This window comes from Helianthus annuus, chromosome 11, assembly GCF_002127325.2.
Source record: "Helianthus annuus cultivar XRQ/B chromosome 11, HanXRQr2.0-SUNRISE, whole genome shotgun sequence".
Lineage (NCBI taxonomy): Eukaryota > Viridiplantae > Streptophyta > Magnoliopsida > Asterales > Asteraceae > Helianthus > Helianthus annuus.
The window spans coordinates 55,545,491-55,571,239 of record NC_035443.2 but is presented as its reverse complement, the minus strand read 5'-3'; the positions used below and the strand labels follow the sequence as shown (position 1 = coordinate 55,571,239).

The 25,749-nt window shown below is 39.2% G+C and overlaps 3 protein-coding genes and 1 long non-coding RNA gene across 8 annotated transcripts; 1 reads left to right on the top strand and 3 right to left on the bottom strand.

Annotated features, from left to right (window-relative positions):
* Positions 1-11,080: 11,080 nt before the first annotated feature.
* On the bottom strand, positions 11,081-11,917 carry LOC110888448 (basic blue protein). The gene is made up of 2 exons (XM_022135974.1): positions 11,740-11,917; positions 11,081-11,283 (listed from the first exon to the last, which is right to left on the bottom strand). Exons 1-2 carry the CDS (start codon positions 11,915-11,917, stop codon positions 11,081-11,083), a joined length of 381 nt encoding a protein of 126 aa, XP_021991666.1.
* Positions 11,918-12,650: 733 nt separating this feature from the next.
* LOC110892140 (basic blue protein) lies at positions 12,651-13,386 on the bottom strand. Its single transcript, XM_022139449.2, has 2 exons — positions 13,141-13,386; positions 12,651-12,981 (listed from the first exon to the last, which is right to left on the bottom strand). The coding sequence occupies exons 1-2, from the start codon at positions 13,316-13,318 to the stop codon at positions 12,782-12,784; spliced, it is 378 nt and encodes a 125-aa protein (XP_021995141.1). The 5' UTR covers positions 13,319-13,386; the 3' UTR covers positions 12,651-12,781.
* A 2,794-nt stretch (positions 13,387-16,180) lies between these two features.
* LOC110892141 lies at positions 16,181-19,684 on the top strand. Of its 5 annotated transcripts, none has more exons than XR_004871318.1 (8): positions 16,182-16,569; positions 16,664-16,743; positions 16,950-17,702; positions 17,768-17,846; positions 18,399-18,523; positions 18,786-19,065; positions 19,171-19,217; positions 19,461-19,684. It is a non-coding gene; the product is annotated as an uncharacterized LOC110892141 (long non-coding RNA). The 5 variants fall into 5 exon arrangements; XR_004871321.1 differs by lacking the exon at positions 17,768-17,846 and having other exon boundaries at positions 16,185-16,569; positions 18,786-18,927; positions 19,010-19,065; XR_004871320.1 differs by lacking the exon at positions 17,768-17,846 and having other exon boundaries at positions 16,181-16,569; positions 18,399-18,680.
* Positions 19,685-24,563: 4,879 nt separating this feature from the next.
* On the bottom strand, positions 24,564-25,400 carry LOC110888446 (basic blue protein). The gene is made up of 2 exons (XM_022135972.2): positions 25,223-25,400; positions 24,564-24,766 (listed from the first exon to the last, which is right to left on the bottom strand). The coding sequence occupies exons 1-2, from the start codon at positions 25,398-25,400 to the stop codon at positions 24,564-24,566; spliced, it is 381 nt and encodes a 126-aa protein (XP_021991664.1).
* Positions 25,401-25,749: the final 349 nt, after the last annotated feature.

The following is a 25,749-nucleotide window of genomic DNA, read 5'->3' as shown; positions in this document are numbered from 1 at the left end:
TTAACTGGGCCTAAGTTGAGGTACAGTACTTATGACCTAGAGTTTTATGCAGTGGTCCAAGCTGTAAAGCATTGGCGTCATTACTTATTTCAAAAGGAGTTTGTTTTATTCACTGATCATGATTCCCTAAGGCATATTCGTACTTAAGATAAGGTATCTCACAAGCATGGGCGATGGTTGGCCTTTCTTGAGAAGTTTACGTTTGTGGTCAAACACAAGACTGGTGTTTCAAATAGGGTTGCTGATGCCTTAAGCAGGAGAAGTAATCTGCTTGTATCTATGAGGGTTGATGTGCCGGGTTTGGAGGTCATTCGTGAGCAGTTAGCCATTGACCCTTATTTCTCAGTTATTTTGCAGGATGTGGAAACTGGGCAAAAGTCAGACTTTCTTTTGCATGATGGTTTTCTGTTCAAGGGGAATCAGCTATGTATTCCCGATTCTAGTCTTCGCTTAAAGATTATTAAGGAGTTACATGGTGAAGGGCATGTTGGTCGTGATCGTACTTTACAATTGGTTCAAGCTTCTTATTATTGGCCAACTATGAGAAAAGAGGTGGATCGTTATGTGAAGAGGTGCCGTGTTTGTCAGGTTTCCAAGGGCACGGCTACCAATGCGGGTCTCTATATGCCTTTGCCAATTCCTTCACAGCCATGGGTTGATATTAGTATGGATTTCGTGTTGGGGTTACCTCGTACTCAGAGAGGTAATGATTCCATATTTGTTGTGGTGGATCGGTTTTCTAAGATGGTACATTTTATTCCCTGCAAGAAGACGACTGATGCTGTCAATGTAGCCCTACCTTCTTCTATCGTGTCTGATCGGGATACCCGATTTCTGAGTCATTTTTGGCGTAGCTTGTGGAAGATGGTGAATACTCAGCTTAAGTTCAGTAGTGCTTATCACCCTCAAACTGATGGGCAAACTGAAGTTGTTAATCGGTCACTTGGGAATTTGTTGAGGTGTTTGGTTGGTGATCATGTGAAGGCATGGGATCAAAAGTTGTGCCAAGCTGAGTTTGCTCATAATCATGCTGTCAATCGTAGCACTGGATATAGCCCATTTCAGATAGTGTATTCATCTCAGCCTCGGGGACCACTTGATTTGTTGTCCCTTCCTGTTTCTGGATCTGTTCCAAAGAAAGTTCAGGATTTTGTAGAGGGTCTACATGAAGTTCATAATGCTGTGTATGATCATTTGACCCGAGCTAATCTGAAGTATAAGCAAGCTGCTGATCAGAAGCGTAGGCATGTTGAGTTCGAGGAAGGTGACTTTGTTTGGGCTGTTTTGACTAAAGATCGTTTTACAGTTGGGGAATACAACAAGTTATCAGCGAAGAAGATTGGCCCAGTTGAAATCGTGGAGAAGATCAATCCAAATGCATATCGTCTAAAACTGCCTAGTCACATTCGTTGTGCTGATGTGTTTAACGTGAAGCATCTGTTGCCTTATTATGGAGAGTCTTCTGATGATGAAACTGTTGGTAATTCGAGGGCGAATTTTGTCTATCCAGGGGGGAATGATGTGGGCCCAAGTGTGGAGGAACGGACTATTTTGTACTTGGAGGCCCAAGACCGCGTAAGAAAAGGGCCTTCACTAAAATGGCCCTAACTTGGGCTACGGGGGTCCGTTTGGGACGTGCGACCAGGCGATTCGAAGGCGAGAACGAGCTCCATCTTGCTGCAAACTGCGTGGTCGACCTTTTGCTTATTTTAGTGAGAAGTTAACTGGGCCTAAGTTGAGGTACAGTACTTATGACCTAGAGTTTTATGCAGTGGTCCAAGCTGTAAAGCATTGGCGTCATTACTTATTTCAAAAGGAGTTTGTTTTATTCACTGATCATGATTCCCTAAGGCATATTCGTACTCAAGATAAGGTATCTCACAAGCATGGGCGATGGTTGGCCTTTCTTGAGAAGTTTACGTTTGTGGTCAAACACAAGACTGGTGTTTCAAATAGGGTTGCTGATGCCTTAAGCAGGAGAAGTAATCTGCTTGTATCTATGAGGGTTGATGTGCCGGGTTTGGAGGTCATTCGTGAGCAGTTAGCCATTGACCCTTATTTCTCAGTTATTTTGCAGGATGTGGAAACTGGGCAAAAGTCAGACTTTCTTTTGCATGATGGTTTTCTGTTCAAGGGGAATCAGCTATGTATTCCCGATTCTAGTCTTCGCTTAAAGATTATTAAGGAGTTACATGGTGAAGGGCATGTTGGTCGTGATCGTACTTTACAATTGGTTCAAGCTTCTTATTATTGGCCAACTATGAGAAAAGAGGTGGATCGTTATGTGAAGAGGTGCCGTGTTTGTCAGGTTTCCAAGGGCACGGCTACCAATGCGGGTCTCTATATGCCTTTGCCAATTCCTTCACAGCCATGGGTTGATATTAGTATGGATTTCGTGTTGGGGTTACCTCGTACTCAGAGAGGTAATGATTCCATATTTGTTGTGGTGGATCGGTTTTCTAAGATGGTACATTTTATTCCCTGCAAGAAGACGACTGATGCTGTCAATGTAGCCCTACCTTCTTCTATCGTGTCTGATCGGGATACCCGATTTCTGAGTCATTTTTGGCGTAGCTTGTGGAAGATGGTGAATACTCAGCTTAAGTTCAGTAGTGCTTATCACCCTCAAACTGATGGGCAAACTGAAGTTGTTAATCGGTCACTTGGGAATTTGTTGAGGTGTTTGGTTGGTGATCATGTGAAGGCATGGGATCAAAAGTTGTGCCAAGCTGAGTTTGCTCATAATCATGCTGTCAATCGTAGCACTGGATATAGCCCATTTCAGATAGTGTATTCATCTCAGCCTCAGGGACCACTTGATTTGTTGTCCCTTCCTGTTTCTGGATCTGTTCCAAAGAAAGTTCAGGATTTTGTAGAGGGTCTACATGAAGTTCATAATGCTGTGTATGATCATTTGACCCGAGCTAATCTGAAGTATAAGCAAGCTGCTGATCAGAAGCGTAGGCATGTTGAGTTCGAGGAAGGTGACTTTGTTTGGGCTGTTTTGACTAAAGATCGTTTTACAGTTGGGGAATACAACAAGTTATCAGCGAAGAAGATTGGCCCAGTTGAAATCGTGGAGAAGATCAATCCAAATGCATATCGTCTAAAACTGCCTAGTCACATTCGTTGTGCTGATGTGTTTAACGTGAAGCATCTGTTGCCTTATTATGGAGAGTCTTCTGATGATGAAACTGTTGGTAATTCGAGGGCGAATTTTGTCTATCCAGGGGGGAATGATGTGGGCCCAAGTGTGGAGGAACGGACTATTTTGTACTTGGAGGCCCAAGACCGCGTAAGAAAAGGGCCTTCACTAAAATGGCCCTAACTTGGGCTACGGGGGTCCGTTTGGGACGTGCGACCAGGCGATTCGAAGGCGAGAACGAGCTCCATCTTGCTGCAAACTGCGTGGTCGACCTGTTGCTTATTTTAGTGAGAAGTTAACTGGGCCTAAGTTGAGGTACAGTACTTATGACCTAGAGTTTTATGCAGTGGTCCAAGCTGTAAAGCATTGGCGTCATTACTTATTTCAAAAGGAGTTTGTTTTATTCACTGATCATGATTCCCTAAGGCATATTCGTACTCAAGATAAGGTATCTCACAAGCATGGGCGATGGTTGGCCTTTCTTGAGAAGTTTACGTTTGTGGTCAAACACAAGACTGGTGTTTCAAATAGGGTTGCTGATGCCTTAAGCAGGAGAAGTAATCTGCTTGTATCTATGAGGGTTGATGTGCCGGGTTTGGAGGTCATTCGTGAGCAGTTAGCCATTGACCCTTATTTCTCAGTTATTTTGCAGGATGTGGAAACTGGGCAAAAGTCAGACTTTCTTTTGCATGATGGTTTTCTGTTCAAGGGGAATCAGCTATGTATTCCCGATTCTAGTCTTCGCTTAAAGATTATTAAGGAGTTACATGGTGAAGGGCATGTTGGTCGTGATCGTACTTTACAATTGGTTCAAGCTTCTTATTATTGGCCAACTATGAGAAAAGAGGTGGATCGTTATGTGAAGAGGTGCCGTGTTTGTCAGGTTTCCAAGGGCACGGCTACCAATGCGGGTCTCTATATGCCTTTGCCAATTCCTTCACAGCCATGGGTTGATATTAGTATGGATTTCGTGTTGGGGTTACCTCGTACTCAGAGAGGTAATGATTCCATATTTGTTGTGGTGGATCGGTTTTCTAAGATGGTACATTTTATTCCCTGCAAGAAGACGACTGATGCTGTCAATGTAGCCCAACTATTCTTTCGTGATGTGTACCGTTTGCATGGGCTACCTTCTTCTATCGTGTCTGATCGGGATACCCGATTTCTGAGTCATTTTTGGCGTAGCTTGTGGAAGATGGTGAATACTCAGCTTAAGTTCAGTAGTGCTTATCACCCTCAAACTGATGGGCAAACTGAAGTTGTTAATCGGTCACTTGGGAATTTGTTGAGGTGTTTGGTTGGTGATCATGTGAAGGCATGGGATCAAAAGTTGTGCCAAGCTGAGTTTGCTCATAATCATGCTGTCAATCGTAGCACTGGATATAGCCCATTTCAGATAGTGTATTCATCTCAGCCTCGGGGACCACTTGATTTGTTGTCCCTTCCTGTTTCTGGATCTGTTCCAAAGAAAGTTCAGGATTTTGTAGAGGGTCTACATGAAGTTCATAATGCTGTGTATGATCATTTGACCCGAGCTAATCTGAAGTATAAGCAAGCTGCTGATCAGAAGCGTAGGCATGTTGAGTTCGAGGAAGGTGACTTTGTTTGGGCTGTTTTGACTAAAGATCGTTTTACAGTTGGGGAATACAACAAGTTATCAGCGAAGAAGATTGGCCCAGTTGAAATCGTGGAGAAGATCAATCCAAATGCATATCGTCTAAAACTGCCTAGTCACATTCGTTGTGCTGATGTGTTTAACGTGAAGCATCTGTTGCCTTATTATGGAGAGTCTTCTGATGATGAAACTGTTGGTAATTCGAGGGCGAATTTTGTCTATCCAGGGGGGAATGATGTGGGCCCAAGTGTGGAGGAACGGACTATTTTGTACTTGGAGGCCCAAGACCGCGTAAGAAAAGGGCCTTCACTAAAATGGCCCTAACTTGGGCTACGGGGGTCCGTTTGGGACGTGCGACCAGGCGATTCGAAGGCGAGAACGAGCTCCATCTTGCTGCAAACTGCGTGGTCGACCTGTTGCTTATTTTAGTGAGAAGTTAACTGGGCCTAAGTTGAGGTACAGTACTTATGACCTAGAGTTTTATGCAGTGGTCCAAGCTGTAAAGCATTGGCGTCATTACTTATTTCAAAAGGAGTTTGTTTTATTCACTGATCATGATTCCCTAAGGCATATTCGTACTCAAGATAAGGTATCTCACAAGCATGGGCGATGGTTGGCCTTTCTTGAGAAGTTTACGTTTGTGGTCAAACACAAGACTGGTGTTTCAAATAGGGTTGCTGATGCCTTAAGCAGGAGAAGTAATCTGCTTGTATCTATGAGGGTTGATGTGCCGGGTTTGGAGGTCATTCGTGAGCAGTTAGCCATTGACCCTTATTTCTCAGTTATTTTGCAGGATGTGGAAACTGGGCAAAAGTCAGACTTTCTTTTGCATGATGGTTTTCTGTTCAAGGGGAATCAGCTATGTATTCCCGATTCTAGTCTTCGCTTAAAGATTATTAAGGAGTTACATGGTGAAGGGCATGTTGGTCGTGATCGTACTTTACAATTGGTTCAAGCTTCTTATTATTGGCCAACTATGAGAAAAGAGGTGGATCGTTATGTGAAGAGGTGCCGTGTTTGTCAGGTTTCCAAGGGCACGGCTACCAATGCGGGTCTCTATATGCCTTTGCCAATTCCTTCACAGCCATGGGTTGATATTAGTATGGATTTCGTGTTGGGGTTACCTCGTACTCAGAGAGGTAATGATTCCATATTTGTTGTGGTGGATCGGTTTTCTAAGATGGTACATTTTATTCCCTGCAAGAAGACGACTGATGCTGTCAATGTAGCCCAACTATTCTTTCGTGATGTGTACCGTTTGCATGGGCTACCTTCTTCTATCGTGTCTGATCGGGATACCCGATTTCTGAGTCATTTTTGGCGTAGCTTGTGGAAGATGGTGAATACTCAGCTTAAGTTCAGTAGTGCTTATCACCCTCAAACTGATGGGCAAACTGAAGTTGTTAATCGGTCACTTGGGAATTTGTTGAGGTGTTTGGTTGGTGATCATGTGAAGGCATGGGATCAAAAGTTGTGCCAAGCTGAGTTTGCTCATAATCATGCTGTCAATCGTAGCACTGGATATAGCCCATTTCAGATAGTGTATTCATCTCAGCCTCGGGGACCACTTGATTTGTTGTCCCTTCCTGTTTCTGGATCTGTTCCAAAGAAAGTTCAGGATTTTGTAGAGGGTCTACATGAAGTTCATAATGCTGTGTATGATCATTTGACCCGAGCTAATCTGAAGTATAAGCAAGCTGCTGATCAGAAGCGTAGGCATGTTGAGTTCGAGGAAGGTGACTTTGTTTGGGCTGTTTTGACTAAAGATCGTTTTACAGTTGGGGAATACAACAAGTTATCAGCGAAGAAGATTGGCCCAGTTGAAATCGTGGAGAAGATCAATCCAAATGCATATCGTCTAAAACTGCCTAGTCACATTCGTTGTGCTGATGTGTTTAACGTGAAGCATCTGTTGCCTTATTATGGAGAGTCTTCTGATGATGAAACTGTTGGTAATTCGAGGGCGAATTTTGTCTATCCAGGGGGGAATGATGTGGGCCCAAGTGTGGAGGAACGGACTATTTTGTACTTGGAGGCCCAAGACCGCGTAAGAAAAGGGCCTTCACTAAAATGGCCCTAACTTGGGCTACGGGGGTCCGTTTGGGACGTGCGACCAGGCGATTCGAAGGCGAGAACGAGCTCCATCTTGCTGCAAACTGCGTGGTCGACCTGTTGCTTATTTTAGTGAGAAGTTAACTGGGCCTAAGTTGAGGTACAGTACTTATGACCTAGAGTTTTATGCAGTGGTCCAAGCTGTAAAGCATTGGCGTCATTACTTATTTCAAAAGGAGTTTGTTTTATTCACTGATCATGATTCCCTAAGGCATATTCGTACTTAAGATAAGGTATCTCACAAGCATGGGCGATGGTTGGCCTTTCTTGAGAAGTTTACGTTTGTGGTCAAACACAAGACTGGTGTTTCAAATAGGGTTGCTGATGCCTTAAGCAGGAGAAGTAATCTGCTTGTATCTATGAGGGTTGATGTGCCGGGTTTGGAGGTCATTCGTGAGCAGTTAGCCATTGACCCTTATTTCTCAGTTATTTTGCAGGATGTGGAAACTGGGCAAAAGTCAGACTTTCTTTTGCATGATGGTTTTCTGTTCAAGGGGAATCAGCTATGTATTCCCGATTCTAGTCTTCGCTTAAAGATTATTAAGGAGTTACATGGTGAAGGGCATGTTGGTCGTGATCGTACTTTACAATTGGTTCAAGCTTCTTATTATTGGCCAACTATGAGAAAAGAGGTGGATCGTTATGTGAAGAGGTGCCGTGTTTGTCAGGTTTCCAAGGGCACGGCTACCAATGCGGGTCTCTATATGCCTTTGCCAATTCCTTCACAGCCATGGGTTGATATTAGTATGGATTTCGTGTTGGGGTTACCTCGTACTCAGAGAGGTAATGATTCCATATTTGTTGTGGTGGATCGGTTTTCTAAGATGGTACATTTTATTCCCTGCAAGAAGACGACTGATGCTGTCAATGTAGCCCAACTATTCTTTCGTGATGTGTACCGTTTGCATGGGCTACCTTCTTCTATCGTGTCTGATCGGGATACCCGATTTCTGAGTCATTTTTGGCGTAGCTTGTGGAAGATGGTGAATACTCAGCTTAAGTTCAGTAGTGCTTATCACCCTCAAACTGATGGGCAAACTGAAGTTGTTAATCGGTCACTTGGGAATTTGTTGAGGTGTTTGGTTGGTGATCATGTGAAGGCATGGGATCAAAAGTTGTGCCAAGCTGAGTTTGCTCATAATCATGCTGTCAATCGTAGCACTGGATATAGCCCATTTCAGATAGTGTATTCATCTCAGCCTCGGGGACCACTTGATTTGTTGTCCCTTCCTGTTTCTGGATCTGTTCCAAAGAAAGTTCAGGATTTTGTAGAGGGTCTACATGAAGTTCATAATGCTGTGTATGATCATTTGACCCGAGCTAATCTGAAGTATAAGCAAGCTGCTGATCAGAAGCGTAGGCATGTTGAGTTCGAGGAAGGTGACTTTGTTTGGGCTGTTTTGACTAAAGATCGTTTTACAGTTGGGGAATACAACAAGTTATCAGCGAAGAAGATTGGCCCAGTTGAAATCGTGGAGAAGATCAATCCAAATGCATATCGTCTAAAACTGCCTAGTCACATTCGTTGTGCTGATGTGTTTAACGTGAAGCATCTGTTGCCTTATTATGGAGAGTCTTCTGATGATGAAACTGTTGGTAATTCGAGGGCGAATTTTGTCTATCCAGGGGGGAATGATGTGGGCCCAAGTGTGGAGGAACGGACTATTTTGTACTTGGAGGCCCAAGACCGCGTAAGAAAAGGGCCTTCACTAAAATGGCCCTAACTTGGGCTACGGGGGTCCGTTTGGGACGTGCGACCAGGCGATTCGAAGGCGAGAACGAGCTCCATCTTGCTGCAAACTGCGTGGTCGACTTGTTGCTTATTTTAGTGAGAAGTTAACTGGGCCTAAGTTGAGGTACAGTACTTATGACCTAGAGTTTTATGCAGTGGTCCAAGCTGTAAAGCATTGGCGTCATTACTTATTTCAAAAGGAGTTTGTTTTATTCACTGATCATGATTCCCTAAGGCATATTCGTACTCAAGATAAGGTATCTCACAAGCATGGGCGATGGTTGGCCTTTCTTGAGAAGTTTACGTTTGTGTTCAAACACAAGACTGGTGTTTCAAATAGGGTTGCTGATGCCTTAAGCAGGAGAAGTAATCTGCTTGTATCTATGAGGGTTGATGTGCCGGGTTTGGAGGTCATTCGTGAGCAGTTAGCCATTGACCCTTATTTCTCAGTTATTTTGCAGGATGTGGAAACTGGGCAAAAGTCAGACTTTCTTTTGCATGATGGTTTTCTGTTCAAGGGGAATCAGCTATGTATTCCCGATTCTAGTCTTCGCTTAAAGATTATTAAGGAGTTACATGGTGAAGGGCATGTTGGTCGTGATCGTACTTTAAAATTGGTTCAAGCTTCTTATTATTGGCCAACTATGAGAAAAGAGGTGGATCGTTATGTGAAGAGGTGCCGTGTTTGTCAGGTTTCCAAGGGCACGGCTACCAATGCGGGTCTCTATATGCCTTTGCCAATTCCTTCACAGCCATGGGTTGATATTAGTATGGATTTCGTGTTGGGGTTACCTCGTACTCAGAGAGGTAATGATTCCATATTTGTTGTGGTGGATCGGTTTTCTAAGATGGTACATTTTATTCCCTGCAAGAAGACGACTGATGTTGTCAATGTAGCCCAACTATTCTTTCGTGATGTGTACCGTTTGCATGGGCTACCTTCTTCTATCGTGCCTGATCGGGATACCCGATTTCTGAGTCATTTTTAGCGTAGCTTGTGGAAGATGGTGAATACTCAGCTTAAGTTCAGTAGTGCTTATCACCCTCAAACTGATGGGCAAACTGAAGTTGTTAATCGGTCACTTGGGAATTTGTTGAGGTGTTTGGTTGGTGATCATGTGAAGGCATGGGATCAAAAGTTGTGCCAAGCTGAGTTTGCTCATAATCATGCTGTCAATCGTAGCACTGGATATAGCCCATTTCAGATAGTGTATTCATCTCAGCCTCGGGGACCACTTGATTTGTTGTCCCTTCCTGTTTCTGGATCTGTTCCAAAGAAAGTTCAGGATTTTGTAGAGGGTCTACATGAAGTTCATAATGCTGTGTATGATCATTTGACCAGAGCTAATCTGAAGTATAAGCAAGCTGCTGATCAGAAGCGTAGGCATGTTGAGTTCGAGGAAGGTGACTTTGTTTGGGCTGTTTTGACTAAAGATCGTTTTACAGTTGGGGAATACAACAAGTTATCAGCGAAGAAGATTGGCCCAGTTGAAATCGTGGAGAAGATCAATCCAAATGCATATCGTCTAAAACTGCCTAGTCACATTCGTTGTGCTGATGTGTTTAACGTGAAGCATCTGTTGCCTTATTATGGAGAGTCTTCTGATGATGAAACTGTTGGTAATTCGAGGGCGAATTTTGTCTATCTAGGGGGGAATGATGTGGGCCCAAGTGTGGAGGAACGGACTATTTTGTACTTGGAGGCCCAAGACCGCGTAAGAAAAGGGCCTTCACTAAAATGGCCCTAACTTGGGCTACGGGGGTCCGTTTGGGACGTGCGACCAGGCGATTCGAAGGCGAGAACGAGCTCCATCTTGCTGCAAACGGCCTACGGCGGTTTGGGTCATCGTCCGGGCCAAAAAAACGCTTATTTCTATTACTTATTTGCATTTTTATGTTTTTTGAACTATTTTGGGCTTTTTGTTTTAGGCCGTGTGTTTGGCCCGTTATCTTTTTTAGGCCCGTTTCGAATTTCAGTCTTTATTTATATGTTGCTAAAGCTAATGAGAAGATCAGAATTGAATTTTGAGAAAACTGTTTTTTCACTTCAAATTCCGTGGCCTTTGGGGTTACAATTTGGGGGTTGGGGAAGAGCTACACGGGTATTCGTAGAATCAACGTGTAATCTTCATTTTTTTTCGTTTCACACGCTGCATCATGATGCTAGTGGAAGTTGAACTTGGGACCTCAACGAGAGAAACCAAGTGACTAACCACTAGGTCAACTTGTGCTATTGATGAGCGAATTTGAAAACTAGTGAGAATTGAAATTTTGAACCCATAAACAACGAAACCAGAACAACCAGCCCAATCTTCAAAAAATTACCATAAACTAAGAATACGTTTATAACAAGACACACAACAGGAAAGAAACACATTATTCCATATCATATACTATTATGAGTGAATCTTAATTTATACAATGATAAGTGCAAAGATCAGAATTTCTTCTTTACTTCTTAATGCCATTTTGTTGTTTAAGATACAAAGATTTGAATCTTCATGCCACTATCACAGTGACCAAAGTAACTACAAATGAAGTTGTTATAACCCTTCACAAGGGTAATTTGGTCATTTCCACTTGTGTACACCTTTGCTTCGCTTGGGGTTGTGTTGCACCCATCATAGCTTTCCTTGTTCACGACCACCACATTATGTGCTCCTTGTGGGTAGTTAAACACTGTTCCAATCATATAATAACAATTGAACTAAAATAAGCATTTCTTTGTAATTACTTAACTATTATATTTTAGTGTAAAATGCCAAAATGGTCTTTTAGTTTAGGCCACTTTTACCACTTCAGTTCAAAAATGAAACGTTTTGCATCTGGGCACCTGACGTTTCATTTTTGTTGCCATATTAATCCAATTGGCAATCTGAGTTAGAATTTTCTGTTAACTTCAACATTTTTTGTCGTTTTTCTCATTTAATTAAATATATTATGACATAAAATGACGATTATACCCTTCATTTAAATGAGGAAACCAAAAAAAGGGGAGTAGTTAACGGAAAATTCTAACCCACTTTGCCAATTGGATGAAAATGACAACAAAAATGAAACATCAGGACCCAGATGCAAAACGTTTCATTCTTGGACTGAAGTGACAAAAGTGGTGACCTCATGTTGAGAGGATACCAAGGACATCGCCTGCGTTGAAATTCTTGCCGTTTTCCCAGCCAGCAACACTAAACGTCCAGCCATTGTCATCGCCGACAACATAAGTAGCTGCTTGAGCTACCTCGCATTGAAATGCCACCACTAGTAGACAAAGCACCACCATTGACACCACTACACTGCCTCTTCCCTCAGCCATGGTTCACTCACACGAGAGGGGGGGGGGTTGATGATTTCTAATATGATGACTTTTGTCTTTTCGTTTGTGGCAAGTTTATGTGGATGTGTAACCAATTTATAGCAAAAAAAATAATAACTCATATATCGGTTTCGAAAAATTTATACTATATATAAGATAATAATTTATGTCTGTATTGAAATGAGATACACAAACTTAACTTGCATATCAGTTTTAAACTCATAAACTCATGGATCTAATTTTTTTAAAGCGAGTATAAATGTTGTATTCAATGTAGAATATATGTATTTGCATCTTTTAATGTTGGGAATTAAGCACTGTAAATTGGTGTTGGCATTGGAAGTTTTTTTTCAACCATAAACTTGAAATATATATAAATTGGTGTTAGCTCATTTACTCTCACTCTAATTTACACTCATTTTACATATGTGCTCCGATTATGAGGAATACGATACTGACTTGAGCGTTGGAAGGTGGTTTAGAGACCCCGGTCCCTGACCCCTGTTAACGAGTTCATGTTGTCTGCAGCACCCACTTGGAGCAAATTGGAGAAGATGAAGTGTGCGTCGTCTATCTCCTCTAGCTGATGCAACGACCTAATTACCCTGGCGGAGAATTTTTGCATCTTCAGAACCAATAAACAATCGAGCTGCCGATTTAACAACCGTTTCGGTTTTCAAACCATTTCCAAAAACTAATAATACATACATAACCAAACATACAACAAAAAACAAACACATTAGACTGCCTTAAATTTAAGTCAAATACTCTTTTATTTATACCATATAACAACCACCATAAGAAGCACTTGATACATATAAGTTTAGAGATTTCAAATTCTTTTCCTCATTATTTTGTTGCTTATCAAGCAGAGATTTGAATCTTCATGCCAGCACCACAGTGACCAGGTAGACTACAAATGAAGCTGTTAAGACCTTTTACAAGCCTTATTTTATCTTTACCACTTGTGTAAATCTTTGCATTTCTTGGGGTAGTGCTACACCCAACATACCCTGCCTTGTTCACAACCACCACATTATGTGCTCCTTTTTGGTAGTTGAACACTGTCCCCATCAAAAATCATTTTAAGTAACCATTTATTATTGTTATTGTTATTGTTAAAACTTTAAATGAACTTAGAATAAGTTAACTAAATCGGTTGAAATTGCTACCTATAAAAAGAACTAAGCACGTAAACTAGTGATAGGATGTTGAGATGATACCAAGGATGTCGCCGGCCTTAAACTTCTTGCCATTTTCCCAGCCGGAGACGTTAAACGTCCAGCCACCATTACCGCCGGCGGCATAAGTAGCTGCCTGAGCTATCTCGCATTGAAGTGCCGCCACGTGTAGACATAGCACAGCCATTGACACCATTTCACTGCCTCTTCCCTTAGCCATGGTTCACTTAAACAATAGATGGAGGCTTTGGTGATTTGATGACTTTTGTCTTTTTGTTTGTGGGATGTTTGGGTGGATATATGGAACCTATTTATAGCAAAATGAAATCACCCTTTTAGGCAATGTGTAGTCATAGAGCCCCTTTGAGGGCGTTATGCGACAAGTGCCATGCCCCGTTATAGACGGGTTTTTATATAGCGTTATATTACTAGAGCATGTAGTCATAAAGCCCATACCCTCGTTACCTAATACTTAATTTTCATTTTTATTAATTATTTAAAAAAAAACACTTTTCTATTTTTTTCATTTAATCTCTAAATTATATAAAAACACTTTTATTAAAAATGTGAAAATAAAAAGGATTTTGAAGATTCAAAAATCTGCTTTGTAATACTAAATAGGCAAATTGGATTTAAATAATCCCAACTCACTGTTATTGGCCAATAATAATCCCAACTCATTTAATCACCAATAATAATCCGAACTATTCACTTTTGTTTGTAAAATACTCCCAGTTAAAAAAACACTAACTAGGTTAAAAAAAATTGCTGATGTGGCATGCCACGTCATCAAAAATGCCACGCAGACAGCCACATCAGCTGCCACGTCATCAAAAAATGCCACATCAATTGCCACGTCAGCAAATTTGCTGATGTGGCATGCCACGTCACCTGCCGCGTCAGCAATTTTTTAACCTAGTTAGTGTTTTTTTTAACTGGAATTATTTTACAAACAAAAGTGAATAGTTCGGATTATTATTGGTGATTAAATGAGTTGAGATTATTATTGGCCAATAACAGTGAGTTGCGATTATTTAAATCCAATTTGCCTACTAAAAAAAATGTTGGGACCAAATATTGCAAATTCATACTTTTAATCTTTATAAAACAATCAGTGCCCACTTTTGGGTTATCTCTTTCAATACCTCCCATCTTTTTCGGCGGGTTTCCGGCGATTACCGAACACCTTAAAATTCGATCTTATTGATCCGTTTCTCTGCGTTCATGCTTATCTCCATCTAATGCATACTTGATACCATCGAAACTATCCTGTTATTTGTTGCATACGTAATTATCCGGTCAAAAAATTGAAATTCCTTCTTCCTAGCGCCGCGATGCTCATCACGGGACTTCCATCTTTCTCCCTCGTAGCGTCCCCTGTATCGGTGTTGGGCGGCCCTATGGGGCGCCGTAGCCCATTTTGACGTGATCTACTGCCCCATTACACATGCTGTTATTGGTTTTGAGAAAATATTATTTAGATTATTTCAAGCAGGTACAAGGTTTCTTATTTGAGAAACTGCTTTTAAAATTGTTTACAAGAATATACGAAAAGAATAATTTTGTAATAGAATAATATAACCATACTCAATTTAGAAAATGCACCTCATATAAAAAAATAAATGGATACCTGATTATCTATTACCAAGTCCGTTTCAATGTTTATGAAGGCCCTAGACGATATACAAAGTAGGGGCCTTTAAATTTATATAATTTCACAAAAAGAAAGAACATACATTTAAGAATATAAACTAAAATCATCGTAAGTCGTAACGGTGTAGCGATTTGCTAGCAGCAGACAGATGAGAATTGAGAACAATAATGGCAGCTCTATATGAGAGATTTTATAATGAATAACCAATACGTCGAAGTATGCAGTTATGCATATCAACTGAAGTTTTTAATTAAAAAGTGGGTATTTGAAATTGAGCGTTTTTTTCTAATAGAAAACTGGTTTTATTTTGGAATTAATTTGTTAATTTAGACCTTAACACACATACTATATATAATACCTTACTAAAAAACGGAGACCCTTATTTTTTGATGGCACTAGGCCCGTGCCTAAAGTGGAAATCCTAACAGGCCGGCCATGCTCATTACAAGTCAGGTTTGCGGGGTATTGATGATCCCTTTTATGATCCCACTTGATTAACATCAAGTGATTTCCCACTTGATTAACATCAAGTGATTTCCCACTGTGATTTCCTTTTATGATCCCACTGTGATTTCCTTCATTGAACACCCGATTTAAACACATAATAATAAAAATCAAATTCAAGTATCAAATACTTCTATATACTTTTAACAATTTAACCTTTTCCAATAATTTCAAGTTTCTAATGACCTTAATAATTTAGAGACGAGTAAACGAGCATGATATAGGCTTCATGTAATTATGTGGTATAACGTATATCTTACAAGTATCCAAACTCGTATAAAAAGTTGTAATTAATTTCATGCCCGCTTTTAAATAGAAAAAAAAATGTTCGGTTTTTTTTTTCTTTTTTTATTTTTTTTGGTGCAAGATGTTTAACAGAAATCACAATATGTTTTAAAGTCATCTTTATAATTGTTTAATGCTAGTCAAACGTAATCCTTTCTTCACTGTTGCACCATAGCACGTGCATAAAGCATTCAGAATGTATGATGATTTAGGTTTTGCCAACATAATTCTTATGACCATGGTTAAAGGGACCGAAAAAGGTATAGCTTTATATTAATTTACCTTTTGATTAAATAATCTTTGTATAGCTTTCTTAACATTATGAGTCATGTTTAACATAGGAAATCACTCATTTGTAATATCTTAATTAGTGAAGTATATGTGACATGTTCGATTAGTTTCAAATTTACATGTGAATATATACCAAAAATGATTACATAGGTGTCCAACCAACATTCGATTATTTACATATCTAAAGATAAAAAGGAGTGGGATTGTGTATATGACAAAAAACATTATATGCATATGTATATGTAGGCCTCCACCCAACCAAAAGCTTTTTGTCTTTACTTGATATAGATCATACGCGATTGACATTTCCTTTTAAGTTCATTGTTCATAAAGAAAAGTTGTGTCGGAATGACCACACTTAACAAACTAAATTCTGACAAATATTAAGACACTATCATGTTGAAAAGACATGAATAAACATCAATCTCTTATACTAAAGCAAAATAATGTTTGACTTTTTGACTTTGATGTGGCAATGCTCTTTGCCAGAGAATTGTTTTTTTAGGCGCCATTCTCCTTCTTCTTTCATCAATGTCTCTTTAGATTATATATGGAAGGTTGAAAACTTAATCAATTATTGGAATTTTTTTAGGAAATTATGAAACCGTTTCCAATTCTACGGCCTATATACAAATTCTTGCTTTTAATCGGATGAAACGACGACTGAAGAAGCCTGCTCTGTTTTATCTTCATCATCAGACTTTGAAATTCAAGCATCGAAGTTTCATTCTACCTCTGTATGTGATTTTTTTGTTGTTGTTAGAAAACCCTAAGTTTGAGTTCTTTGTGTATTTTATCTGTTAATCGGCGACAAGTCTTGATGATTGTTAGAAGAAGAACGATGGCGGCATACCACTCTCTTCGGCTATGAAATTGACGATTGAAAAAGGATCCTTCAATATCTACCTCCGGTAATCTTCTTCAAAGTTGTGCTTTCATCCCGATTTTCTGCAGTGTTTTGGTCTGATCTTTTAATTTTTTGGTTTCAGGATTTCATGTATAGATTGTTTAGATTTCAAATGAAAACAGAGTAGTTATTTCATGGGGGTTTTCTTTATTCTTTTTGAAATTAAATCAACCTGATCAATGTTTATACTGATTGTTTTTGTTGGGTTAGGTTTATGTTATTTTTGGCTATTGATGTTGAGATCAAGCTTTTCTATATGCAATGGAAGAGCAATACAAGCCATTGAAAGAATTTGGTGTCGGGGATTTTGTAGTAGCAAGCCTGGTTATCGATAAGAAGATGAAAGAACTGTTTGCTATCAAATACAATGAATGAGGGAAACATGTATAATCATTATTTTCTGAATTGTGAGAAGAAATAACCTTCAATAGCGATTTTGAAACCCATCAAATTTCTTTATCATTATATGTGGTCTACCTCACTTTCTAAAAGAAATCATTATTTTTCTTTTTTAGTGAGTAAATATATGTTATAATTTAGGGATTATGTCGAGTCTGATTTCCTTGGAATGACAATTCTCCTGAAACTGTTTGTTAATCTCGAGTGGCGATTTGAAATGTTTACTTATGAATAGATCGATAAATGTTGTATGTTATTTCAAACGGGTCTAACAAAGTTAGTTTTTGTAAATGTTTTATATATGCTTTGTGTCTGAATTTCATAACTTTTGGGGCTTTTGTGAATCTTATAGTAGTATCTGTGGATTGACTTTGTTGTTAATCCGTGTTATCCTTTGCCGTTAATTATTCACACGATTCTTACCATGCGTCTAAAAATTTGTCTGGAGTTCCTAACGGATTTCTACATTCTCCCGTTTACATGGATTTGGGAAGCCTGATATCTGGGATGAACATCAGGATGGAATATGGAAACCACCAAAGATACCATATCCGGCATACAAAGGTACGAGTTTGGTGTGGAAAATGATACACTGAAACTAATTTTGTGATAGTTTTGTTCTGTGACAGTTGGACTGCAAAAGATTTTATCATTACTCTGATGTGCGAATTCATGTTGTGGAAGTTATTGCAAATTTTGCGAGTGAAAGTATGCATATGTTTAATGTGGTGTTTTGTTGATGGTTCTCTAACTGACTGTGTTGCTAAATAATCAGAATTGTTTAATAAACTGTAAATAACCATGTAAGATACGGGTTATGATGGTCTCTAATTCTTAAAACTTTAAAATTCTATTATCGTAATTTGAGTGTGTTATCTAAAGAATCGATAGATGAACTGAAAAGTGAAAACACGATGTTTTTGTAATAAAAAAAGTTGTATTTTTTGTGAAATGGGGATAAAAGTCTCATAATTTGCTTACAGTTAATGGGTAGGTAAAATCTATAATGCGATTTACATAGGGTTGTTGGTGTCTTGGGGATAGATATTGCAAAAGATAAAGGTCATTTCGACAATTAACTTGTGAAATAGGTTTGGCTTGACACGAGTAAGTTATTAGTATTGATGTAAACACATCGTTTTTTAGTAAATGTCTAAATAGGCCACGTGGGTTGGGTAGTATGTTGACTGTTGTTGGTCTTGCTTTACAACTTGTGATATATGCTTCGTTATCTTCACTTTGCTTGTGAATTTATTGTAGGTGGCTGCTTTTAGGGGTGAGCAAACGGGGCGAATCCGCTAGAACTGGATCAAACTAACCCGGAACTGAGAACCGAATGCGGTGTATTTCAAGAACCTGAACCGAACCTTATAATACATACACGGGTCAGGTTTTTAAACGGTTTCAAGTTTCGGTTCCAATGGTTTTCACGGAACCTTCCAACAATGATTTGAGCTTCATACATACAACAGTTTTTCTGAGTTTTGTTTTTGGACCCAAACACTCTTGAAAATCTGTATTTTTTACTTCATTTGTTGGAAGGTGCGTTTCGATGGTCTCGATTCCATAATCTGAACCCTTGAGTCCATGCCAATAGTTGTCAAAATCTTGATAGCATGAATAATTTACATATTGTTGTTCTTTCAGTTGTAATAGGACGATTTGTTGCTGCTGCTACTACAGCTGTTTCGGTCAAAGGAGTCTTGCCAGCTATCTTATTTTGGGTGTGATCATTCTGGAAACTCATCAAGCATATGGATTGCTGGTGCATTTGCTCTCCAAGCTGCAGGTTTTCACCTTTTTAAATCTTTTATCATCTGACCAAGTTAACCGGTGCATCAGGATTTAACTACTGAAACTATTTTTGAAAGCTCTTAATTTCTTAAAAGCATACGTGCTTCAAGACCAAGAGGCACATGCAACACAGGTATCACATTCTTTTATAGTTTTTATGATTGAAAATCGCTAAGCAGGACAGTCTTCTTTTGATATATCTTTGAAGCATGATGGATCTCTTATATTTCTTGTGCAGATGGAGTCATATTTTCATGGATATCAAGCCAGATGGTGTGTGAAGAGGTGGATAGCTTGAAACCATTATTTATATGCATCTTAGATACTCTTTCTTTTCGTAGCTGGTCACTTTATTATAACAACAAATAAGAATAAAGCTCAATTTTGTGTCTTTTCTACATTTCAAACAGTTTCTTATCAACTAAAACTAATTTTGCCAAATTTCAGAGATTATAGCTCGATTTGAACATAAAGGCTCATTTTTAAGATTCAATCTTTAATGTCGAAACATTTTAATTTGTCATTCAGGTTGTGCCAAAAGGCCATGTTTTGGTTCAAGGTGGCATTTGTGATGAATTTCTCTCCACATATTTGTCTCCATCAATGGGATGGTAAGCATGACGTGTAATAAATTAGTTATAGGAGATAATTTATGGATGTACCTCTGTTGTTTGAAGTTGTAATAATGATTACTTAACTCTTAAACTGTAATCAGAAGTAGATATGTTTAGTCCAAATATATTTTTAGAATACATTTTTCACCTTCAGTTAAGTTGAATAAGCTACATGAATACCTTGGTGTGAGATTAGCTATGAACAATGCATATTTAGAAGGGTCCATTCATGTGTGGTTAACTCAACCTTTTGAATATTTTGATTTACATGTTTCTATGGTAATTAAATATTTCTTGAGCTTTGGTTTCATCTTTGTCACTTAATTTCTCATTATGAAAAAAAGGTTTTCAAAAAATTACTTCATGCTACGTTTTTGCCAAGTAAAAGCAATATCCTAACTTGAAAGTACCTTGAATTATTTCAAGGCAATGTTTTTAATGAGTAAATTTGTGGAAGGTTGCCATAAATTCAATATTTTGATTCTTCGCTTACAAAAATTTTATGTGAACCAATTATCTATTTGATGACAGTGATTTTTGAAACCAATGTTTTAAAAGCCGGTTTTTTAAGCATACTGGATTGGGCTAAAAAATGGTTCAATCAGTTGAACCGGTTGTACCGAGTGGTTCAACCGAGTTAACCAATGTTTCCGGTTCCATAGTCTCTCAAGATCCATTGGGTTTATGTATCATGTTTTTATGGTATTTTTATTGCTAATTGTCATTTGTTTTACACAATCTACTTCATATAGATTTCAACAATTTAGTATATATATATGGTACTTAACTATAATATCAAACTCTCTATATATAGAACCTTTGTACCAGTATCATCAAATCAAAAAATTCAAATTATTGAATATGTGTTGTTCTGAACAACTTATATATAGTGGTAATATCAATAGGCCGGATAATAGGTCAAAACATAAACATGTAACTATTAGCATGAGTCAAAACAAGTTGGGTCGAGTTAGTCTGCAAATATTTTTATCTTTTCATTTGAAAAAGTATTAGCGTGTTATATATGACCAAAAGGCATGAAAAGATCATGAAGTGTTTAGTTGACAAAAATTAATATGTAAAAGAGATGAGCGAGATGTACTGTCCGGATGTGCTCAACGGTCTTAAAATATTAGGCTTACCAAATCATAGGTTAACGCTTGAAGTTGGTGTTCCAGTAATGCTATTACGAAACATTGACCAGCGGAATGGTTTGTGCAACGGTACAAGGCTACAAGTAAGAAAGCTGTATAACCGTGTAATAGAAGCGGAGATAATATCTGGTGCAAATATTGGTAGTCGCGCATATATACCTAGAATTAATTTGATCCCTTCTGATAAAAAGATTCCTTTTGCTTTTCAAATTAGGCAATTTCCACTGGTCGTATGCTTTGCAATGACAATCAACAAAAGTCAAGGACAATCACTTTCTAGAGTTGGTTTGTAGTTGAAACAACACCTCTTCTCTCATGGTCAATTGTATGTTGTTTTATCAATTGTGAAAACAAGAGATTAGGTCAAACTACTAATACTTGACAACGACGGGAAACCTACAGATAAAACATCTAATGTGTTTTTATGCTACGTTTAGAATGTTTTATATGTTTAGCTGATGTTAAGCCACCCGCGAAACTCGCGGGTTCTTAGACTAGTATATTGAATAAAGTACATGGCCGACAAGGATATCAATATCAAATTTGGTATGTATATAAACAATATAACTTGCAAGAGTTATGATCATGTTAATCGAGAACTGTGAGAACAGATCTGGGTCATATAAATTATTAATGAGTGGATGATACAGATTACTCATATGTCTTTAGTGCTAATTATATATGTCAATTAAGTTTTTAGGGTAGTATAGTAATCATGTTTATTATATTAAATAAAAGGATTAAAGCTAAAATTTAGCTACGTTGACTGAAGAGGTATGGTCCCAACTCCACATCCACATGGCAGGGACCACACCACTTTTTCAGTCCAACATGGCGCCTACATCAGCAAGTAAATCCAGAAGCTTCGAGAAGGAAGCTTCTAGAAGCTTCTGGAAGACGTCAAGGTGGCACCAAAGATGCTCTTTCCGACAGAAAGTAGCAACACGTGTCACCAGTTAGCGAGCACCATGTAGACCTGCAACAAATCTGGGACCAGACCGACAATAGTAGTACGATTTCTCCAGCATGGACGAATATCGGCGCGCCACGTGGACCACTATCCTAAACACACCAGAGGAGACCAAGAGGATATTCCCCTTGGTCGGACAACTGGCGCCCGATAACAGCTGGCAAGGTTGCTCCTCCCTCCTTCACCCTCCGGCTATAAATAGGACCCTTCATCATTCAGGTTATTCTATTCTCTTCTCCACACTTTCACTCACAACACACACTGTTTTCTTCCTCAGAGCAGTACTTATTCTCACGCCGGAGCCCGGTTAAGAGGGAATGATGTGGGCCCAAGTGTGGAGGAACGGACTATTTTGTACTTGGAGGCCCAAGACCGCGTAAGAAAAGGGCCTTCACTAAAATGGCCCTAACTTGGGCTACGGGGGTCCGTTTGGGACGTGCGACCAGGCGATTCGAAGGCGAGAACGAGCTCCATCTTGCTGCAAACTGCGTGGTCGACTTGTTGCTTATTTTAGTGAGAAGTTAACTGGGCCTAAGTTGAGGTACAGTACTTATGACCTAGAGTTTTATGCAGTGGTCCAAGCTGTAAAGCATTGGCGTCATTACTTATTTCAAAAGGAGTTTGTTTTATTCACTGATCATGATTCCCTAAGGCATATTCGTACTCAAGATAAGGTATCTCACAAGCATGGGCGATGGTTGGCCTTTCTTGAGAAGTTTACGTTTGTGGTCAAACACAAGACTGGTGTTTCAAATAGGGTTGCTGATGCCTTAAGCAGGAGAAGTAATCTGCTTGTATCTATGAGGGTTGATGTGCCGGGTTTGGAGGTCATTCGTGAGCAGTTAGCCATTGACCCTTATTTCTCAGTTATTTTGCAGGATGTGGAAACTGGGCAAAAGTCAGACTTTCTTTTGCATGATGGTTTTCTGTTCAAGGGGAATCAGCTATGTATTCCCGATTCTAGTCTTCGCTTAAAGATTATTAAGGAGTTACATGGTGAAGGGCATGTTGGTCGTGATCGTACTTTAAAATTGGTTCAAGCTTCTTATTATTGGCCAACTATGAGAAAAGAGGTGGATCGTTATGTGAAGAGGTGCCGTGTTTGTCAGGTTTCCAAGGGCACGGCTACCAATGCGGGTCTCTATATGCCTTTGCCAATTCCTTCACAGCCATGGGTTGATATTAGTATGGATTTCGTGTTGGGGTTACCTCGTACTCAGAGAGGTAATGATTCCATATTTGTTGTGGTGGATCGGTTTTCTAAGATGGTACATTTTATTCCCTGCAAGAAGACGACTGATGTTGTCAATGTAGCCCAACTATTCTTTCGTGATGTGTACCGTTTGCATGGGCTACCTTCTTCTATCGTGCCTGATCGGGATACCCGATTTCTGAGTCATTTTTAGCGTAGCTTGTGGAAGATGGTGAATACTCAGCTTAAGTTCAGTAGTGCTTATCACCCTCAAACTGATGGGCAAACTGAAGTTGTTAATCGGTCACTTGGGAATTTGTTGAGGTGTTTGGTTGGTGATCATGTGAAGGCATGGGATCAAAAGTTGTGCCAAGCTGAGTTTGCTCATAATCATGCTGTCAATCGTAGCACTGGATATAGCCCATTTCAGATAGTGTATTCATCTCAGCCTCGGGGACCACTTGATTTGTTGTCCCTTCCTGTTTCTGGATCTGTTCCAAAGAAAGTTCAGGATTTTGTAGAGGGTCTACATGAAGTTCATAATGCTGTGTATGATCATTTGACCAGAGCTAATCTGAAGTATAAGCAAGCTGCTGATCAGAAGCGTAGGCATGTTGAGTTCGAGGAAGGTGACTTTGTTTGGGCTGTTTTGACTAAAGATCGTTTTACAGTTGGGGAATACAACAAGTTATCAGCGAAGAAGATTGGCCCAGTTGAAATCGTGGAGAAGATCAATCCAAATGCATATCGTCTAAAACTGCCTAGTCACATTCGTTGTGCTGATGTGTTTAACGTGAAGCATCTGTTGCCTTATTATGGAGAGTCTTCTGATGATGAAACTGTTGGTAATTCGAGGGCGAATTTTGTCTATCTAGGGGGGAATGATGTGGGCCCAAGTGTGGAGGAACGGACTATTTTGTACTTGGAGGCCCAAGACCGCGTAAGAAAAGGGCCTTCACTAAAATGGCCCTAACTTGGGCTACGGGGGTCCGTTTGGGACGTGCGACCAGGCGATTCGAAGGCGAGAACGAGCTCCATCTTGCTGCAAACGGCCTACGGCGGTTTGGGTCATCGTCCGGGCCAAAAAAACGCTTATTTCTATTACTTATTTGCATTTTTATGTTTTTTGAACTATTTTGGGCTTTTTGTTTTAGGCCGTGTGTTTGGCCCGTTATCTTTTTTAGGCCCGTTTCGAATTTCAGTCTTTATTTATATGTTGCTAAAGCTAATGAGAAGATCAGAATTGAATTTTGAGAAAACTGTTTTTTCACTTCAAATTCCGTGGCCTTTGGGGTTACAATTTGGGGGTTGGGGAAGAGCTACACGGGTATTCGTAGAATCAACGTGTAATCTTCATTTTTTTTCGTTTCACACGCTGCATCATGATGCTAGTGGAAGTTGAACTTGGGACCTCAACGAGAGAAACCAAGTGACTAACCACTAGGTCAACTTGTGCTATTGATGAGCGAATTTGAAAACTAGTGAGAATTGAAATTTTGAACCCATAAACAACGAAACCAGAACAACCAGCCCAATCTTCAAAAAATTACCATAAACTAAGAATACGTTTATAACAAGACACACAACAGGAAAGAAACACATTATTCCATATCATATACTATTATGAGTGAATCTTAATTTATACAATGATAAGTGCAAAGATCAGAATTTCTTCTTTACTTCTTAATGCCATTTTGTTGTTTAAGATACAAAGATTTGAATCTTCATGCCACTATCACAGTGACCAAAGTAACTACAAATGAAGTTGTTATAACCCTTCACAAGGGTAATTTGGTCATTTCCACTTGTGTACACCTTTGCTTCGCTTGGGGTTGTGTTGCACCCATCATAGCTTTCCTTGTTCACGACCACCACATTATGTGCTCCTTGTGGGTAGTTAAACACTGTTCCAATCATATAATAACAATTGAACTAAAATAAGCATTTCTTTGTAATTACTTAACTATTATATTTTAGTGTAAAATGCCAAAATGGTCTTTTAGTTTAGGCCACTTTTACCACTTCAGTTCAAAAATGAAACGTTTTGCATCTGGGCACCTGACGTTTCATTTTTGTTGCCATATTAATCCAATTGGCAATCTGAGTTAGAATTTTCTGTTAACTTCAACATTTTTTGTCGTTTTTCTCATTTAATTAAATATATTATGACATAAAATGACGATTATACCCTTCATTTAAATGAGGAAACCAAAAAAAGGGGAGTAGTTAACGGAAAATTCTAACCCACTTTGCCAATTGGATGAAAATGACAACAAAAATGAAACATCAGGACCCAGATGCAAAACGTTTCATTCTTGGACTGAAGTGACAAAAGTGGTGACCTCATGTTGAGAGGATACCAAGGACATCGCCTGCGTTGAAATTCTTGCCGTTTTCCCAGCCAGCAACACTAAACGTCCAGCCATTGTCATCGCCGACAACATAAGTAGCTGCTTGAGCTACCTCGCATTGAAATGCCACCACTAGTAGACAAAGCACCACCATTGACACCACTACACTGCCTCTTCCCTCAGCCATGGTTCACTCACACGAGAGGGGGGGGGGTTGATGATTTCTAATATGATGACTTTTGTCTTTTCGTTTGTGGCAAGTTTATGTGGATGTGTAACCAATTTATAGCAAAAAAAATAATAACTCATATATCGGTTTCGAAAAATTTATACTATATATAAGATAATAATTTATGTCTGTATTGAAATGAGATACACAAACTTAACTTGCATATCAGTTTTAAACTCATAAACTCATGGATCTAATTTTTTTAAAGCGAGTATAAATGTTGTATTCAATGTAGAATATATGTATTTGCATCTTTTAATGTTGGGAATTAAGCACTGTAAATTGGTGTTGGCATTGGAAGTTTTTT

Coding starts and splice junctions, on each gene's coding strand:
- LOC110892140 (XM_022139449.2), bottom strand. CDS start 13,318: ATGGCTAAGGGAAGAGGCAGTGAAATGGTGTCAATGGCTGTGCTATGT. Junction 12,982..13,140: donor TAAGGCCGGCGACATCCTTG/GTATCATCTCAA, acceptor TGATGGGGACAG/TGTTCAACTACCAAAAAGGA.
- LOC110888448 (XM_022135974.1), bottom strand. CDS start 11,917: ATGGCTGAGGGAAGAGGCAGTGTAGTGGTGTCAATGGTGGTGCTTTGT. Junction 11,284..11,739: donor CAACGCAGGCGATGTCCTTG/GTATCCTCTCAA, acceptor TGATTGGAACAG/TGTTTAACTACCCACAAGGA.
- LOC110888446 (XM_022135972.2), bottom strand. CDS start 25,400: ATGGCTGAGGGAAGAGGCAGTGTAGTGGTGTCAATGGTGGTGCTTTGT. Junction 24,767..25,222: donor CAACGCAGGCGATGTCCTTG/GTATCCTCTCAA, acceptor TGATTGGAACAG/TGTTTAACTACCCACAAGGA.